General features: G+C 47.7%; 1 protein-coding gene across 3 annotated transcripts in view; it reads right to left on the bottom strand.

Annotated features, from left to right (window-relative positions):
• Positions 1-977: 977 nt before the first annotated feature.
• The window catches only part of SLC8B1 (solute carrier family 8 member B1), a 244,809-nt gene continuing 226,128 nt past the window's right edge, over positions 978-19,658 (bottom strand). For all 3 annotated transcript variants that reach the window (XM_085636233.1, XM_085636231.1, XM_085636232.1), the window contains 3 exons: positions 14,182-14,262; positions 12,818-12,882; positions 978-3,876 (listed from right to left, as the gene is read on the bottom strand). In XM_085636233.1, the coding sequence (XP_085492359.1) occupies positions 3,682-3,876; positions 12,818-12,882; positions 14,182-14,262 (341 nt within the window). In that variant the 3' untranslated portion in view covers positions 978-3,681. The remainder of the gene's footprint in view (positions 3,877-12,817; positions 12,883-14,181; positions 14,263-19,658) is intronic.

Raw genomic sequence — 19,658 nt, forward strand, 5'->3', positions numbered from 1 at the left:
TGTTATAGAAATCTAGGGCCATCTCAGTGCTTCCATAAAAACATTTGGGGTTGTATCTCAGGCCCTGTAGGTGTTAGTTTCTAGTTCTGACTGTTCTATATACCTATAGTTTAATACTAATAAATTATATTCTTAGAGATAAAATGCTAACTGTACATGGATGTTCTTGAGTGTACTGTGTCATGCTATATCTGTGTTTCTAACTTTTATCACCTTCACTGCTCGCCCTCTCCAATCCGAGAGTCAGGCATCCACAGAGATTAACCTGGTTATCCAATTGTAGTGGAACTCTAACTAGGTGGCACCAGTGATCAATGGCTGTACACCGCCCCTTACCCAGTAACCACAGACCTTCCAGAAGTCTCCATAAAAGGTCTCACAATGTTGCTCGCGTTTATTGTGGATATTTGAAGTTCAGCGATTTTCTAGTTTGTCAGTCATAACAAATTTCTCTGCTTTGTTCCAGTCAAACACAGGAATTTAGCCTTCCTCTTGAATTTAAGGCGTTTTAAACATTGTATTGCTGAGCAGACCACCAGAGCAAATTGAGGATAGGTATGCCAGGTCTTACTTTAGTAGGTTGAGGGGATCAGATATTTCTACTGGGTGAGTTAGAAATGGGGCTTTACCTTGTACCTGCACCAGCTGCAGAACATGGTGGGGTTGCAGGTGGGTGTCTCTGCATATATGATTGGCAGGAAGCAACCAAGCTACTGGAGGGGTCAGATTGCATACATAAGTGCCCCTTTTGTGAGATAGTGTGCGTGAGGCAATTTAATGAGGGCTGAGGTGATCCGATTGGTTAAAGAACATGTTTTAGGCTGTGGTATAATTTGAGAGGTTTGGGTGTGTAATTCCAATCCCTAGGATCCAAAAAGCCTCACCAAGTGTTTGACTACCCAGATCTGCAGCGCTCTAGTATTGCAAGATGTAGCCTTAGCTAATATCACATAATAATGACACCAACAACAACATGGTATTCCTGAGCAACTTTTATTAAAAAGTGAAATTGTATCACCTTCATTTAAAAGTGGAGCTACTGATTCAGTTGACCTGCCAAGGATGACACACGACATACAGTAAGAATGCCTTTTCTCTGTGAGACGCGAGAGGCAGAGTACAAACATAAAATTGCTATCCAAGAAAAGTGAAAATGAACATTGGAGTGCTGATGGTAAACGTAAAATGACTCGTGGATAAGTTGATCAATTGTAAACCATAAGTTCTCTCCTGAGCCCAACTTCTCAGGGCTTAATCACATTTCTCTTCATTTGCTAAAGGTTGGAGTGCTTAAAACATGGCTAACTAACAGTATTGGCAGAGAACTCAAGGTCCACTGTTAACAGGTGAACAGGGTGATGCTCGCTGGCCCACAACTATTCTCAGACAGGGCCAAAGGTAATTTGTGTAGTGGTGGCTGAGAACTGCAGAAGACAGTGCTCACTGCTCCAGTAAGCGGGGAGATCCAGAATACACTACCATTAACAGGTAGTGACCTCATTGACAGTGCTGTAGGAGGTAGGCACAAATCTCTGGTTTTCAAGATCAGCTCTCAAAGGACAGTGCGTTGCACAATACAACGTTCGGACAGTAATCTGGTACTTAGCTCTTGTAGCATCTGTTATAGCTACACTTGATGTGCAATTTCCAGTCCTCAGCCATCTAGTGGACCAATCTGGAAAGATTAAAAATGTTTTGAAAAGCAAACCGTCCAGCAGAACTCCAGACATCTCTCTATTTCAACACCGCGTTTGAGTTTGTCAGTCATTGTTTTGCTCCAGGAATCACTGAGCTTCAAAAAAATTTAAGTTGACTGAAGTTCAAAGAAATGATGTTAATTAAAGGGAAAGGCAGTGACAGCGTCCACTGGTAATGAAGATTACTATTTTGAAGGACACTTTGTATCCTCTGAGTCCGATCAAGAATCAGCCCCTGAAACTGAGCTTTTAAATTCAACTAACAAAATAAAAAATAATCAGCAGGATTGAATTATTCTTCAAGACTAAAATAGAAACAGTGATGTTGAGGAAGAGGTTAGTTAGTAATCTTATCCGAATTTTGACGTATTTGGACTCAAAATGAACTGATGCTAAATCGGATCATCCATGCTTGATGGAAATTCAGAATCAAAGTCTTAGAAAGAAACTTAGGCAACAAATTACGTGGTGATGTACGAGACATCTGTTGGTGCCTGCTCCAAAACATCCCCACTATGGTGGACCGCATCCTAGAAGTGACATCATTCATGGCGAAAAGTTATGTAAGAAGAGCAACCGCTGTTGATTCAATACTTAAAGCCTCTGAGCGGACAATCATTTCTTCAGTACCAGCCAACTAATAAGACTTGATGTGATCAGTATACAGTGGGTTTCTGTACATTTTTTTAAGGATTGGTACATGCCACAGGTTTCTCAGGGCAATTTCTCAGAGACTATTGACCCAATCTGTGCTTGGCAAGATACAGGTATACCACTTGTGCCATCAACTCTGCTACAGGGTATACTGCTGTATTCTGTTTTAATACAAAGAGTTGCTTAGGAATGTGAAAAAAAAACATCTGTAGCAACCAGCACAAATATTTCCAAATTGAGACACTAGAACCAGCAGCCACTTTCTTCCTCGGTTTTGTGAACATAGCAAAATATCCTCGCATGACACCCGCCCAGGCCAGAAATGTAATACGGGGTTGTCCATCAAGACCCTGAGCATTCCAAAAAGCATCCAGTTGTAGACCCTGTGGTTAAACTATCGGCAACTATGGTCATAATCAAAGTTTTGTTACAAACGCCCCCTTCGGGAGTAAGTGACTAAACAGACAGATGCAGGAATGTGAAACCTGTCATACTGATTCCACATCAGTCCTGTTGGTCTTTTTGAGGCACTAGTCGGTTGGAAAATAGTACAATGTTCATGAAAGCCATTTCACCCTCTCATCAAGCTGTCTTATTCCAGCTACAGAGACTAATCTTAAAAACTAACAGGTACTATTATCTATTTTTTCCCCAGCCAGGTCTACCATACTTCTGTGCATGTCAATAAGAAATTAATAAATCACCTTTCTTTCCCAACTTGTGCCGCGGGAAAAGCGCCCCCATCCAACCCCAGATGGCTCATGTCACCCTCCAATTTCACACAGAGATCATGCGAAAAGAGAAATAAGTACATAAAATCAAGTACCATTACCCCCATCCCTATGTCTAGGGAGTAATGGTCTCAAATGATGCGGGTAAAAAAATAATTGTACAGCAAATCATAGCAGCACTCCTACAAATATAAAATCCATAATTTAAAAAATCCCTTTTACTCTTCAAAATAGTCCCATGACCTTAGTGATGTTGGAGGCGGGTTGAGGATTGACTGAAGCAGTTCACTGTGTGCTGACAGGCTCCATCTCCACATCACTTACTCTCAGAGCAGGTTACATGTGTCTACGGGTTCTGCTGCTGACAGAGGCTCCTTTGGCAGGATGGCTACAGTAAGGACTCCCTTGCCTCAAATGCCATTCATGGGGTTCCATCCCATCAGAACCCTGAAGAACCTGTGGTCATCTTCTAGGTGCATCACCCACTGCCTCATGCGGCGTCTCGTCGCTTAATTTGAAGTACAACTGTCAGGCTGATTCCCATTCGCCTGATGCTGGCATTCATATGGAGTGTCTGTGTAGACCTGCCCAAGTCTGGTTCATAAAACATCGAACTTTATAACTCGAAACTCTGTCAACAGTGCCACCGTGAGAAAAGCCAGGTAGTAGAGGATGAGACCAATGCCATAGGTCCTTTTCAGATGAAAACACACCAAGGGAACAACAATCAAAGAGATCACCAGACTGATGCCCAAGGCTCCCGCCAGGATCCACGTCAGCCCATCATGGTACAGCTGTGGAGAAACAAAGGACACAGTGAGATCACAGCTCTCCCCCTACCTGCCCCATCTATCAATCACAGGCAGACAGTGAGAGAGAAATGGGCCTGATTTCATTAAAAAAAAAATCATCTTTTTGTTTTGTGAGTATACTCTCTTAACACCCTCTTTTTTTTTATCAGAGCACCACAACTCACGTTGGCCGTTGAAGTATCAGCCATAGTAATGTCACAAAATCAGACTTCTGTGTGATAAGACTGACAGCTCTCAGCCATCTCTCTTCAAAAAGCAGAGATGTAGCATGTAGTTTTTGCATAAAATGATTATTTGTACAACTGTAGAAACTCATGGGATTTAATACACATTCAGTTAGGCATTTAATATTGGGGGTTCCAAATTAATAAACTAATCTTTCCAATCAAGAATTATAAGAAACTGAAAACCTTAATTTTTTAGCTCAAAAACGGATTAACATGAATTCATGTGACTAGGAAAGAACCCTAAAACATTTAGTCTTTGCTAGGCACTAGAAATAAGGCTAATAAATGGTCAAGCAAAGCTTCTAAAAATGACCTGCTCCGGCTGCACCTCAAACAATGTGCAAACCAACTGCCTAGTGTGGCCGCACCCCATTTTCCTATTGTCTTCCTTGATTCATACTTGTGATTTCTTGTCTTGCAATTGTAGTCCTTGGTTATGTGTAAAGCACATATTACACCTTCTAAGGTGTAGCTGCGCTAGAGAAAATCATATATAAGTAAGATTGCAGCAGGACAAAGCTGCCTATCTGGTCTCGCAGACACCTACCAGGGGTTGTCAGGATTCTCATTGTCCTTCAGAGGGATGAGATGAGGGTTAAGAGCCTGAAAGGATCTCCAGAGTGCCTGTCCCTACCATGTTGGGAGTTTTTTTTTTTTTTTTTTGAAACCGTTTATTACAGAATCCAAAAAATATACAAAGATGGGCCTACAACCTTTAGGCCGGCCGCTAGCAAACAGAAGGAGCATGTAATACAGACAATAGAACGCACGCTGCGGCACAAGGGAATTCACAGGAGTTGAAAGAAGCGTTGGCAGCCACACCTTCCGGACCCCACATGACGGTTTCATTTTTATATAAATAACAACAAAAAAAAAGCAAGTCCACAAGGCAACCCACAGTCGGAAACAACAGCATGTGCTCCCCTAGGGGGGGGACCCCACTGATTCATAGGAATATCGAGGGGGGGGAATAGGTCAGGACGGGGACTAAGTAAACTAATTTCCCAGAACCGGGAAGACAAACAGACTAAGGAGACGGAGCCGGTGACGGATCCGGCAGTAGCGGCGGGGTACAGATTCCCCCACGGTAAGCGTTCCAGGGGCCCCATACTTTCACCCACGTCCCAGGCTTACCTCTCGCGACATACACCACCTTTTCCCGAAACATACACCAATGCATGTTGTCCTTCCACGCCGAGACAGTCGGCGACCTCTGGGAACCCCACAGTTGCGCAATGTCACATTTGGCCACCATATATCCCAGAGTCGCCCACCACGTCTGCGGCACTGAGTAATCGGTTGGCTCCCATACATTCAAAAGACATCTCCTCGCCTCAGGCAACAGCGGCACATGCGTAACTACCTGCAGAACCTCATGCACACCACGCCAGAATCGCACCACCTCTGGGCATTCCCACAGAATATGGAGAAAGGTCCCCAAAGAACCACACCCACGCTTACACAACCCATCCACAGCATAGCCCATACGCATCAGACTCGGCCCCGTAACATAGACCCTGTGGAGTATCTTGAGCTGGACGAAGCGAAGGCGAGCCGGTATGGCCACCTCTTTCGGGGAGGCCACCGCAGACACCCAGTCCTCGTCATCCAGCTCCAATCCATCAGCCCCCCACGCCTCACGAAGGCCGGTCACCAGTCCCGAACGGTCATTGATGAGCTTTTTGTAAATCAATGAAATCGTGCCGTCCGGGACATGCCCATCTAGCACTCTATCCTCCAGAGGGGAGCACTCCGGGATGGAGGCAACGTCCGGAAATACGGAGCACAACGCATGACGGATCTGCATATAACGAAAGTACTCCCTGTCCTGCAGCTGGAATTCTGTCCGCAGCACATCGAACGTTTTAAATCCCCCCCTCGTCCAGAGATCGCCCACCCTGCTGATGCCTATCATGTCCCACTTCTCAAAGCCCTTCGAGGTCCACAGGGAGCCCAGCCGCTCAGATGCGTATAGTGGCGTCGCCCGGGTCAAGCGGTCCTTCCACCCCATCGCCACGTTAGCTGTGTGCCACACCCGTACCATGACCCCTGTGGGGCCCGTCAGCCGCGCGTCATGCGAGCTAGAATAAAGCGCCCGATTATAGTCACCGCCCGGCAGTAACATTTTATCCATCTCAAAGGCCGGGTTTAGGGCGGGCCCGTAAAGGCCGTGATTGATCGCAGCCAGCTGGGAGGCCCAGTAATATCGCTTGATATCTGGGAGGGCAACCCCCCCGTCGTACCACGGGAGCGTCAGCTTCGCCAGGGCGATACGCGGCCGACCCTCCCAAAACAGTCGGCGCTGCAAACTCTCCACCTCGCGGAAGTAGCGCGCCGGGACAACGTCCATTGTATTCTGCAAAGCATAAAGGAAACGTGGCAGCGACATCATCTTAAACAATGCCGCCCGGCGAGCGGCGAGAGCGGCAAGCGCTTCCAACGCGCGACGTCCTCCTTCAGGCGCTGGAGGGGGGGAAGCAAGTTCTGGCTATATCGGGCCTCCGCGTCCAGGGTAATGAAGATACCCAGGTACCTAAATCCCCGCGGGGCGATCTGAATAGGACAACCCCGCGGAAGGATAGGATCCTCCCCAGAGAGGACATATACACACGATTTAGCCCAGTTGATGACCAGGCCAGAGTTGAGGCCAAATGAGTGCAATACATCAACCAGTACTATCAGTGATTTACGTGGGGAAGCCAGGTACAGAAGAATATCATCAGCGTAAAGAGATACGCGGTCCTCATACTCGGGGGTCCAGCGGAGACCACGAATAGAAGGTTCCCACCGCAGCCACTCCGCCAGGGGCTCCAGGGCAAGCGCGAAGAGGAGCGGTGATAATGGGCAGCCCTGCCGCGTGCCCCTGCCCAGCTCAAACGGAGCCGACACTCTACCATTCACAACCACCTGCGCTAGCGGTCCCGAGTACAACAATTTCACCCAACCAATGAATCCCGGGCCAAACCCAAACTTCGCCAGTGTCGCCCAAATATATGGCCACTCAAGTGTGTCAAACGCCATAGTGGCGTCCAGGGACGCCAAAATGGCCGGTTCCCGTATAAACGGGACACGCGCGAGCACCCCATGCAAGCGCTGCAGGTTAAGTGCAGTGTTGCGATGGGGGATAAAGCCGGACTGATCCTGGTGAATCAAATCGCACACCACGCCAACCAGCCGATTGGCCAACACCTTGGCGAGAATTTTGGGCTCCGCATTCAGCAGCGAAATAGGCCGGTAGGACGTGACCCGGTCCTGCGGCCTCCCCTCCTTGTGAATGACCACGATAGTAGCCAGACGCTGGTCTAGCGGGAGGGAACCCGCCGAACGGGCCGCGAGGAACATCGCACGGAGATGCGGCACCAGCGTATCCTGTCGCAGCTTGTACAATTCAATGGGAAGACCATTAGGACCCATGGCCTTGCCGGAAGCGACCGAGCGTATGGCGAGAGCAATTTCTTCAGAGGTTGGGGCGGCGTCCAACGACACTCTATCCTCCTCCGAAAGGGAAGGCAGCGCTATATCCCTGAGCAGGGCAAGGGAATCCTCTTCCGAGCGGGAGGACACCGGGGAATAGACCCCACGGAGATATTCTGCAAAGCAATCGACTATTTCTTCCGGTTCCGTGACACACACACCATCCAGTTTCTCAATCAACGGGACAACTCGACTCGCCCTCTCCTTTTTATCCAGCCACGCAATCAATTTCCCAGCCTTATCACCCACATCATACAGTCTCCCCTGTTGCTCTCTACTGAGGCCCCTGGCCGCCTCCGTGACGAGGGCCTTATAGGCCGCCTGCTTGAGTCGGAGGACATGTAATTTGTCATCCGTCACCCCACATTCGAGGTCACCCTCCAACTCAGTTATTTCAGTTTCAACACGGATCACCTCCTCCCGCTCGCGCTTCCGGGAATGGGAAATAAGGGACAGGGCATCCCCCCGAATCACCGTCTTAAATGCCTCCCATAGCGAGACCGCAAATGACACCGACCCCACATTCTCATTAAAATATCGCTTAAGGGACTTAACCAACTCTGCGCGAATGGTGGGGTCACACAGGTACCAGGGATTAATCGGGGCCACCCTACCCTCTCCCCTCGGGAGAATATCGAAGTGCAATAAGAGCGGGGAATGGTCTGAAATACCCCGCGCCAAATGGCGCACCTCCCCGATCCTCCCCGCATGCGCCGCCGGCACCAGGACATAGTCTAGTCTTGATAGACTGCCATGGGCCCCGGAATGAAAAGTGTACTGTTTCTGCGTAGGATGTTTCAAACGCCAACAATCCACCAGCCCCAAGGCATCCAGTAGGCCAGACAACCACGCTTGGGCACAGGGGAGATCCCTAGGGGGGTGACGGTCCTCAATTCCGGAAACCACAGCGTTAAAATCCCCCCCAACCACCAGGATCCCCTCCGGAAGGCCAAGGAGGAGGTGCCCCAGATCCGCAAAGGTGGTCGTCTGCAACCCTGGCGGGACATAGACAGAAACAAAAATAAATCACTCTGCCCTCCATTCTACCCACCAGAACCGTGTAACGTCCCCTGTCATCATGGAGTAACTCATCAACTTCCAATGGGAGCGAGGTCTTGGCCATGATGCCCACACCCCTTGAACCCGACGTGAAGCCCGAATGGGCCAGAAGGCGGTAGCCCCGCCGGTTCATAGCACGAAAGGAGTTGCCAATGAGGTGCGTCTCCTGCAGAAAAACTATGTCAGGTGAAATTCGTTTCAGGAACTGCAGGACCACACCTCGTTTTATCCTGTCCCCCAGTCCATTAACGTTCCAGGACAAAAGACTCAGTCCCCTACCCCCCATCATAAACGAAAGCCATCACTCGTCCCCCCGAGGGCACTTTGGGAATAGCACAACAATACTTTTGCCTTGTGGTACAAATGAACAACACCCCACCCCAACCCAACCGCCCCAACAAAACTCCCCCCTCCCTGCACCCCTGCATGAGCCCAAACAGCCCCCCCAACTTGCAGTGTGCCTGTCGCCCCTATATAGTTGAAACTAGGTAAACCCCCTAGAGGAGGAAAGAGTACCCCTTCGAGACCCCGCACCACCTACAAAAGAGGGAGAACGAATACAAAAAACGAGAGACCCTAAGCTTGGCCGAAAGCGGCAGCATCTGCGTCCAGAGTGAGTCCCAGTATCAGCACCTCAGTCCCGGTCCAGTGGGCCTTCTCCTCCCGCAGCCCCCCCCCCCCGCCATCCCGATCCCGACCCCCAGACAAAGTGTCCAGCCAGTCCCCGGCCGCTTCAGGACGGTCAAAAAAGTGAGTGCGACCATCCACCTCCACCCGCAGCCTGGCCGGGAAGAGCATGGCGTATTTTAAGTTCATGTCCCGAAGCCGCCGCTTGACGCCCAAGAAGCTCAGTCTCTGCTTCTGGACCGCTTGGGTGAAGTCAGGATAAAAGTTCACCTCCATGTTCTCCAACTTAATCGGCCCTTGCAGTCTGGAGGCTTGCAGAATTGCATCCCTGTCCCGAAAATTAAAGATACGGGCAATAAGAGGCCGCAGAGGGGCTCCGACCTTCGGCCGTCCCCCGGGAACTCTATGAGCCCTCTCCACAGCAAAAAATTTACTCAGTCCCCGAGGCTGGAGATGGGTAGTGATCAGGTCCTCCACAAAAAGATCCGCCGCCGACTCCTCCCGTCCCTCAGGTACTCCGATGATGCGGATATTATTCCTCCAGGCCCGGCTTTCGGAATCCTCCAGGCGCCGATCCACGAGCGCACTCGCCTGACGAAGCCGGTGTACCTCCGTCTGAAGGGCCGCCACCTCAGTCGTGAGGCCCGACGCGGTGTGGGCCAAAGAATCGACCCGGTCGTTGGTCTTCGAGAGATCAGCTCTCACCAGGTTGACATCAACGAGGACCGCGTCGATTTTATACGCTAACGTGTCAAACCGCTGGCCCACCGAGGCCTTCATCTCAGCAATGGCGCCCATGACGTCTTGCAGAGTCAGATCTGTGGGCAAGTCCGGGGCATCCGGGGGGCACTCAGAGGACTTGTGCGGTCCACCGGGAGATCCCTTCGGGAGGGTGTAGCGGTCCATGATGTTGGCCTGATGTGCGGCGCCACGCCGGGTCGACTTGGCCTTCAACCGATCTCCATCTTATTTAGTGGCCATCGTCGCGGGTCTCACACCCTCACCAGCCACGCAGTAGAAAGCGAGCAATCAAGGCCACGAGCTCCGGGGGGCCACCCCAGCACCAAGAGCGCCGCGATCCCACTTGCGAAGACAGCAAGGGGGCGCGAAAGCGAAAGTGTGGGGTACACGACTCGCCAGGCCCAGCCCGCCGTTGTTGTTCACTTTGTCACCGGGTCGCCCCCAAACGCGAATCCGGGGTCAGGAGAGAGGTAGGGCGCAAACTTCAATCGGTGCTCACTCCGGCACCCGAGGTCCGATTCGAAAACGGGAAACGGGTACCACCTCGGCTCAGGCTCACCGACACAGTTCCCTCAACCGATGCAGGATGGAGTCAGGATAAACGTAGGAGGTTGCGGAGGTCCTCGGGAGCCTCGCACCTACGCGGCCATCTTGGTTGCGCGCTAGGCTCCTCCTCTGTTGGGAGGTTTTTAAACTTGATTCTACTGCTCCCATCTAAGGGCTCGAAGGACCTGCATTGATTCAGATGTGTCTGCCCCATTCTTCAACATGTTTCACTGATCACAATTCCACTAATCTTCCTGGACATTCTGAAGCTTTGAAGAATTCTGACAAGGATCGATACTTAAACGATTGATTTGACCCAATACCTCACATTGCTTTCTGCATTGTCCACCACTGGTAATTTTATATTTCATGTTCAGACTTTAGCAAACCATGCTCAGTAGCAAAAAAAAAAAGACTGAACAATAATTCAAGGGGACTCTATTTTGTGTTCTTTATCCAGCTAATGTTCCCCCTATTTAAAGAGCACTTGAATAGCTGCCACTTTATTTTCATTGGGTCACTTTTTGAAAATTAGTAACTTAAGATCTGCCGATGTAATGTGTAGTGATTTTTCTCCTTAAATTCTATTATTAATTTCCTGATCTAATCTTGGTTTGGATCTTGAAATTATTTATAGGACTGTCCAGTTATGCAAATTGTGACACACACCTTGTACTCTTTCCCCTACAACACAGGTAGCCTTGCTGCTTTAGTCATGTTACCAAAGTTTGCATTTTTAAGAATAGACAATGACACTAGCACAGTATGATGGGCTCCATAGAGAAGGACATCAGACTCACCCATAGAGTCTGAACCATAGAAGGAAGTAAGAACTCAACTACCCCTCATTAGAACTGTAAAGTGAGGTGTGAGCTGCTCTACTAACCAAACCCGTCTCCCAAATACTCATTATCAGAATCATTTTGTTAACATTTATTTTATTGACTTTAAAGATCGCTTTTACTCAAAGGCTGTGAAGATAAAAGAATCAGTATGAATGCATCGGGGGACAACATTATTGAATTGTTCAAGATTTAAGGCTAAGAGACCGATGAAAAGAAAAGAAAGGCAATCCTAAGCAGATCGATTTTAGGTTTTGTTCTAAGTATACGGTAAGGGAATTACTGGTGCCAAGACTTCCAAGCTTTTGGAGCCACCATCACGAAGAAGTAAAACCAGAAGAACCACGGGGAGAAGGAAGCAGGGCAGAAGGGCAAGGGATGATGATCTACGACTGCATTTAGCTTAGTAGGGATGGAGAAGCTCAAATACACAGCAGGGAGTGAAGCCGTAGAGACACAAACAGAATGTGTACACAGTGAAACTAAAACAGTGATTAGATGCAAATCCATCAAAGGTGGTACAGATACTGACAAACATGAGATGTGTAGGTATGATCAATTAGACTATTCACATCATAGAAGAAACCTAGCGAAAGATAAGGGTAGCGGGAGTGATTTCATCCTTTTGTAGAAAGTTCGCAATTGAGTTTGAGTAATCTGCTATTGAAAAGACAGCGATGAGTTCAAATCGAACTTCGATTGTAAGCAGAAATTGTAGCAACACTAACAGAAGCAGAAATCAGAGTAGATGCTGGGTGAGAAAAAGAGGGAGATATCTAAAAGGAATAGAATTTCCATAGTTCAGGGACTGGGGTGAAGGAGATGGCTGACCACTCATGACTCAACGGCAGGCATGCAAGCAGAGAAATGTCCAAATATATAATGAGTAAGGAGTGCAAATTAAATTTGGGTATCTTATGCATACATATTTGCTTGAAAACCAAAGTAGGAAATTATAGAGAAGGGATTAATTTTGTTCAAAATGGTTCAGCACTGAACTCACCAAACTCATAGAAATAGAGTAGAATTGCATTAAAGGAAAAAGAAAATGACTGACCTTACACAACTAATAAGAAGACCCAGTGAAAGCAAATACAGAGATATCAGAAGAAGATAAAGGGAGATAAAGGTGTGGACTAATCGCATTGACAGCTGCAGCAAGATCCAAAAGAATTAAAAAAGAAAAGAGAGACATTTCCATCACATGTTATAAGAACTATAGAAATAAGGAGGTCTCATCTGCCAGCATTATCAGGGCCATAGAAAGTAGTGAGTTATAGCCAGCAAATAACATAAGTAGTATAGAGTGGAATGGGATTTGACCAACTAATGCACTCTGCTCCACAGCATGGAATGAAGCTTGACCTGCCCACATAGAGCCATAGATAGGAACAATCTACTACCTACCATGACAACGGTCCTCTCGCTGGACATCTGCAATAAACATCCAAGGCCCACACCAACCAGTACATCTAGAGCCAGATCAGGAAGATAACAAGATTGTACAATAAAAGTAATTGCAACAAAACTACTTTCAGTGGACACAGCTATGCTAGTAGTTTTGGTTAAATTATTGCGTTTATGGGCAAAGTATCTCCAATGGGTCTCTGTCCAAACTTTGTCCAAAGATACACCTCCATATGACATACTCCCAATAAGGACTAAGCTGGTTATGGGTCAAGGGCAGAGTGCACCTTAAGGTCCTGATCCCCCAAATGTAGGGTTATGATGGGTGTTCCAAGTATTGCCTCTCCACAGCACCTCCTATTTGTACATGCTTGTTGCAGGAGCACCCTCCTCATGGGTTCCACGCAGAATCTACTGACTCCACCATGATGTATTCCACAGCCTGCTTATAAGAAACACCAGGGGTCCTTCCATGCTGCATCTCACAGAAGCTCTGCTGGAGACAGGACAATTAGGGTGCCACGCATTGTGGAGTGTACAGGCTGCCCCTTCATGCAAATTGATGAGGACCACTCTCACCCCCCCCCCCCTTACTAAAAACCCAAAAGGGTTTCCGCCATGTTTCAGTGATTATGGCCTATCCATCACAGTATACATAAGACCGTCCCCATGGTGCACTCCACAGGGGTACCACTCATGCAAACCAACCATGGCCACATCCATGAATCGCCCTTCAAGGGCTTCCTGCTTTTACAGACAGCCCTCACACCTCCCATGGCACATTAAAGAATGGCAGACAAGGACCACCCTTATGGTCCATTCAGAGACCCCAAATACAAACTGGTTAAGTCTCATACTACGGTTTAATTCAAATAGGATACCCCCACCTATGGACCTGTATACCCTCTACCATGTGGCACTTCCCTGGGGTCGTCCCTTATATAAATGTACCAGTCCGACTCCAATTTTGCCCTCTTGTGAGATTCTCTGCTTACAGACTCAACAGACACCCCTTTACAAAAACTGATCAGACCTCTTGCTGTACTCTTCACTGGGTCTTCTTCCTTATATTGAGAGGGTAGAGACCATTCCAACTGGCATTTCGGAGTCCTTTATAATACTGTCCTGTTACTGTTAACTCACAGTAGGTCCATCCTTCTCACGCACAGTAAATTATCTGATTGTATCTTTTCCTAACCACTATAAACTCTGCATACAAGGTCTCCTGGATGTAGCATCAAGGGCCCTTCGCTTAGAGAGAAATAGTCTATAAGGGTGAACGTTATCCAATTTCCCATTAAGTCGAAAACATGGTAATGAATGTCTTTGAGGAGTAAGTAAGAGAGAAGTCATTTGAAGGATACTGAAGATAATCCCACCAAAACAGGCAGAGATTGCCATCCGTGGGTATCCCTGTCGTGCCATCGTCAGGTTCGAGAAGAAATCTGTAAAAAAAGAAACAGGGCAGTTTAGGCATGGTCTAAACAACAGTCTTTATGGTCCAAGGCCGCCCATTGAAGTGCTCATTGTAATTTCTCAGTGGAACAAAGGGTCTTTCTCAGGGAATCAGAGGTCACTTAGCATTTTCCTTGTTGGTATAATGTTATTTACCACTAGTGTGACAGGGCCACAACACTAATTTACTCAATTTGAATGACGAAGTGTAGGAAGCTGGCTTTTTACCTGGTGTACCAAAAAGTTCAGATGACCCTTATTGGCTTACGGGGTTTAAAATAATAATCCCAAATGCACTCTTTTGCGGTAGTGTGGGCAAGCAGTTTAGGTTTATCTGAGGGTAGTGTTAATGCATTTGTTGAACGCATTTGTTGAACACACACAGAGTCAATAAATGAGACACACACTCAAGTAAAAACTTGATGCCAATTTAGATAAATAAGTAGTTTTATATTTATTTTAAAGACCAAGAACTTCGTAGATTGGTAAGTATTTTTCATAATTGCAATTTTCACAGGTAAATGGTTCACTCAAATGCGTTTTTACGCGGTAATGCTTTCCTATGGATAAACAGACATACTGCATATGGTTCTTTGCAAACAGTTTTCAGGGGTCCCCTTTATGACTTAAGGTACTAGGGGGCCAAAGTCCATAGTGCCACCAGCAATTCAGGTTTACCCATCTTGGAGTGTCCGGATGTAGAGGTGCTGGACCGGTTGGAAGCCTTGCAAGTTACAGCGTAGGCAAGGAGGGGGGCCACCTAGAAACAGGCTGCAGATGGGGACTTGGGGACAAGTCTGGGAGCTTCGAATGGGAGGCTTGGTTTGTGGGAGTCCTGGAAGCAGGGGAGAACCATCGGTTGTTGCGGACCCGGGCTGGGGAGCTTGAGGGACAAGTCTGGGAGCTCCGAATGGGAGGCTTGATTCGTGGGAGTCCTGGAAGCAGGGGGGAACCATCGGTTGTTGCGGACCCGGGGTGGGGAGCTCGCGTGCAGAGGATTTTGGTCGGCTAGTGCTCATGCGTCAAAGGCACCCATGGATGTCGGTTAGACCTGCAAAAGGGGTGCAAATCTGGACAGCCGGGCCACTCTTGGTGCTGGCCTCTGCGATGCGGACATCCCTCATCGGCTGCTCTGTCTTTGCAGTGCTGGAGTCCAAATGAGACTCAAACAAGCTTTGGTTGCTGCATGGGGTCCGGTACCCCAGGTATTGGTGCAGAGTGGCTCCATTTGGTCCTGGCGTCTTCTCACTTGGTGGGGAGATGGATTTTACCATTTGGAGCATGGTGACCTCTTCCTAGGTGAATGCTGCATCAGTAGAATGGTAAACCAGACTTTGTGATCAGTACCTTCAGTGAAGTGGCTTCTCTACTTCAAGGGAGATGCTGATGGCTTGGTGAAGTGTTGGAGGCCCTCCAAGGCTTTTGGAGGCCGCACAATGAGTTGGGGTGTTGCAATTGTTGGGACAGGAGCAGGTAGGCATGCAGGGTTGGGCGCCAAAGTCCAACAGCAGTCCATAGTTCTTGCTTCTTCGGCTCTTCTTTGTCCTCTTCTTTCTTCAGTCAGTCAAAACTGAGTTCCTGGTGTCAAGGAGCCACCTAAATACTGAATTTTGGGGAGTAAAGGGGAGTCAAGGGTAGTAGCCAATGGGCTACTTACCCTTGGGGTCACTACACCCCCAATATGACCGCTTCTTGTGGGGAGTAAGCATAACCCTATCCCAGTTCCTAATTTCACCATAAACAAGATGATAGAATTCTTCTTTCATGGGTCACATTAGGCAGCCCACCTAAGAAGTGTGACTAGCTTGGTAGTGCACCTGCCTCCCAGCATTTTTAATTATCCACTAGTCCTGGTGCCAAATGGGCCTCATGGCAGGGGCTGGCATCTCCCTGGTCTGAGGAAGCCGGGGTTGTATATCAAAGACGGCAGGGACTTTGAAGTCCCAGGCCCTGATATGTTAAATCACTAGACATCCTGCTGTAGGAGGTGTGAACACCTACCTCTGGAGCAGGCATTGTTTCCGGCCTCAGAGAGCATTGGCTCTCACCTGCAGGGGGTCAGAAACCTGTCTGTGGTGGCAGGCTGGACTACACCAGTCAGCCAGCACACTAGAGGCTGGTAGGTTTTCATGGGGAAGCTCTAAGGTGAATGTCTTAATAAATCCACTACTGGCATCAGTATGGATATATTAAGTCAAGGTGTTTGATAATGAACACTATAGGTTTCAATGAAGCTATCATGTGGCTGGGAAACACGTAATGAACAGGGCCCAGTACATATTCCTAAGATGGCTCCCTGCTCACTTGTACTATCTAGTAATTGAACTAGACAGAATAGGGGCATATCTCCTCATGCAGATATGTCCACACATGTAACATAATGCAACCTGTCTTAGGGCTAGAAGGCATTCTGTAGAGGTGACTGACATATATTGCATGAAGAAACCTCCGATCCGCCGACCTCGCCCTTGCCGAAACCCCGCGCATTCGCAGAGCCAGAACAGGTGGAAGAGCCTTCTCCTACATCGCGGCCAAGTCCTGGAACAAGCTCGTGATCGACACCAGGCGCACCCCCTCCCTGAAAACCTTCAGGAAGACGCTCAAGACCTGGCTCTTCCACTGAACGGAGCTGCTTACACCCCCCTCCCCGCCAGTGCCTTGGGACCCTCACGGGTGAGTAGGCGCTTATAATTCCCTGATTGATTGATTTCATGCAGTGTGTGTGGGCATGGCACCCAGGGTGGTTGCCATGTCATGTTTTCAATTTTGTCTGCACTATTTCACACAGCCTGCAATGACAGTCTGCATGAGTTTGGTGGTGGGTCCCTTAGGGTGACCATACATTCTGCAGCCCTTAGGGACCTTCTTTAGAACCCATGCCCTAGGTTCCAGGGGTACCACATACCAAGGACTTACAGGGGTGCTAGAGGTCCTGCCAATTGGGCAACAATTGTACAGGTACCTTGTTGTAGGGAAAGAGAACTGGCAACCTGGTTAGCAGGAACCCAGTGCACTTCAGTCAAAATTGCATCAAATACCACTCAAAGTGCAGGGTGCCCATGTCAAAAAGGGGCACTCTCCTACACCAAGCACTTACTTTTAGCACTTTCACGGTAATGGTATTGAGCAGTCAATACTTACTCCAGGAGGGGCTTAGAAGCCTAGCATGCAGTAGTGAATTATATTAATATGAGCTAATACCTTGAATGTCCACTCAGTGCTTTGGTTTAGAAGAAATAAAAGGAATTTAACAGCAAGTTAGAAAAGAGTGCATCTAAAACATGGTCTACCTGGAAAACCAGAAGTGCATGGCACCTTCTATGCCAGAGAACTGACCCTAAACATGTTTGTAGCCCTTATATGCTAGGCACTATGAATTCAGTTAACATTAATGTCTATGGCTTATGTTACTATGATCATGACCCGTAACTACAGAAGAAAGCATGAGCTTTATATTGTGAACCTAAGCAATGCATTTTACTGCTAACCGACAAACAACTGATGGGTCAGTAACTGTGCACTTAAAAACCAAACTTTCTCCAGACTAGGACAGGCTAGTATACCAAACTACGTAACAGCAAACCACAGCAAAACATAATGGACACAAAAGTTATCCAATAGGGAAATGTGTGGTTCAAATTGGGGCTTCTTGGAAGTGTTCAGGTACTAAACATAGTGAATAAATTAGAGGTACACAACACAGAGATACAAGGTTACGCTCTTTGTCATGGCTATGCCTGGCCCTCTGAGTCAGAAGTGATTTCAATGCCTGGAATTTGAAGAATGTTAAAAAAAAAAAAAGTCAGAGCTCCAATAGCCCACTGCTCTGCCAAAGTAAGTAAATACCCACACTTGTATACAATACTATTGGGCTCTTATTGGTGATAAAGGTGGCAGAAAGGGATGTTTTTTCCCCAGTTACCAGTGCTCAGTTGGGTGAGGCATAGTCACTGGAGTCCAGAGTACAGTTAAATCCATTTGCCAAGCTGGACCAGGACAATAAATATACAAATATATACTTTTAGAGGTGAGAAAGGGTTAAAAGGCGTTTATCTTCAGCCCTGCCCATTGTGGTTATGATTCACCAGTCAGAGCGGCACTTACTGGTCCAAAAGACCCACACCATGAACCAGATGGAACAGTGGCTACTGGTCAGAAAAAACAGATCCTGCCAATACTTTCAACTGTGCAATCTCCTGGAGATGCTGGGAAGCAGAACATAAGAGCTCTTGAACCAGCCAACTCCCTCTGGTTGATTAAATGGAACTCGTGGCCAGAGGGCATAGTCCACCCCTCATAGGGGAGACAGGACAAGTAGGAACAGACAACCCTGAGGTATGTGGAGGTGATGATGGCAAGAGAGCATCTTCTCGACCTAGGTGTCTTTGTGATATAGCAGAGCAATGGTTGAGGTGGTGTCTCTTGGCAGTTTCCATACATTGTGATGTCTTCATAAAGTCCTCCAGTCACCCAGGCCTCCTCACTTCCTGTTGGGTGCTGTCTAACTCCCCTATGCAAGCAGGTGAGTCTCTCCTCTCACCACAGTACTAGAAGCAAGGTAGTTCTGCTAACTTGCAAGACTTCGTTCCTAAGTCTGGAGAAGAAGAAGCAACCCACCAGAGGATTCACACGCTCTTCTGCCTTCATCTCTCCTTATGCTGTTGCAAACATCTTTTCAGTTGTGAACCGAACACTTTACTGGATGAGGGGCTCAATACTTTTCCTCCCCGGAGGGTGTGGGCCCAGCAATCATGGGATACTGCTCTTTTTTAAAGTTCAGGTGTTGCTTCAATCCTAGGAGAACAATTTTCACACTCTTGAATCCCAATTTTGCAGGATAACCATCACATACAGCAAATGGGTTGGGTTCATTGGGGCAAGGAAAGCTACAACTTCAACAAAGGATCTGACTGCCAACCACTCATCAGATGCACATATTTTTTAGGAGGGCGACCAGTGTTGCATACACGCAGATTACACTATATGAGCTGGACTTCAGCCTGATTTCAGAACCATAAACCTATGGGTTTGGTCTCTTTTTCATGCAACGCTCCACAGCTCACTCACTCCGATAGCGCTTTGCACCTTTTCCCACTTGTTCCTCTGTCAGGAACAGCAGCTCTAGCCTCAGCCCTACAGACATATATCTAAATAAAGAAAGTTCTGTGGTTTATGTAAAAGGCTCCCCCAGAAGAGGAACCGCCATCTCTGGTAGTGTTTTACCACTGACAAAGAAAGCAAAAATGCAAGAAACGGCCAATGCTTTACCATCGCTGAATTGAACCATACTTTTGTCAATGTCATGATGGAAAGATTTTCCAACCGGTCTGTGCCTCTGACAAGAGCGATGGGATGAGGTGGAGAGAGTGCCCAAATAATCCATGAG

This window comes from Triturus cristatus, chromosome 11 (genome assembly GCF_964204655.1).
Source record: "Triturus cristatus chromosome 11, aTriCri1.1, whole genome shotgun sequence".
Taxonomy (NCBI): domain Eukaryota; kingdom Metazoa; phylum Chordata; class Amphibia; order Caudata; family Salamandridae; genus Triturus; species Triturus cristatus.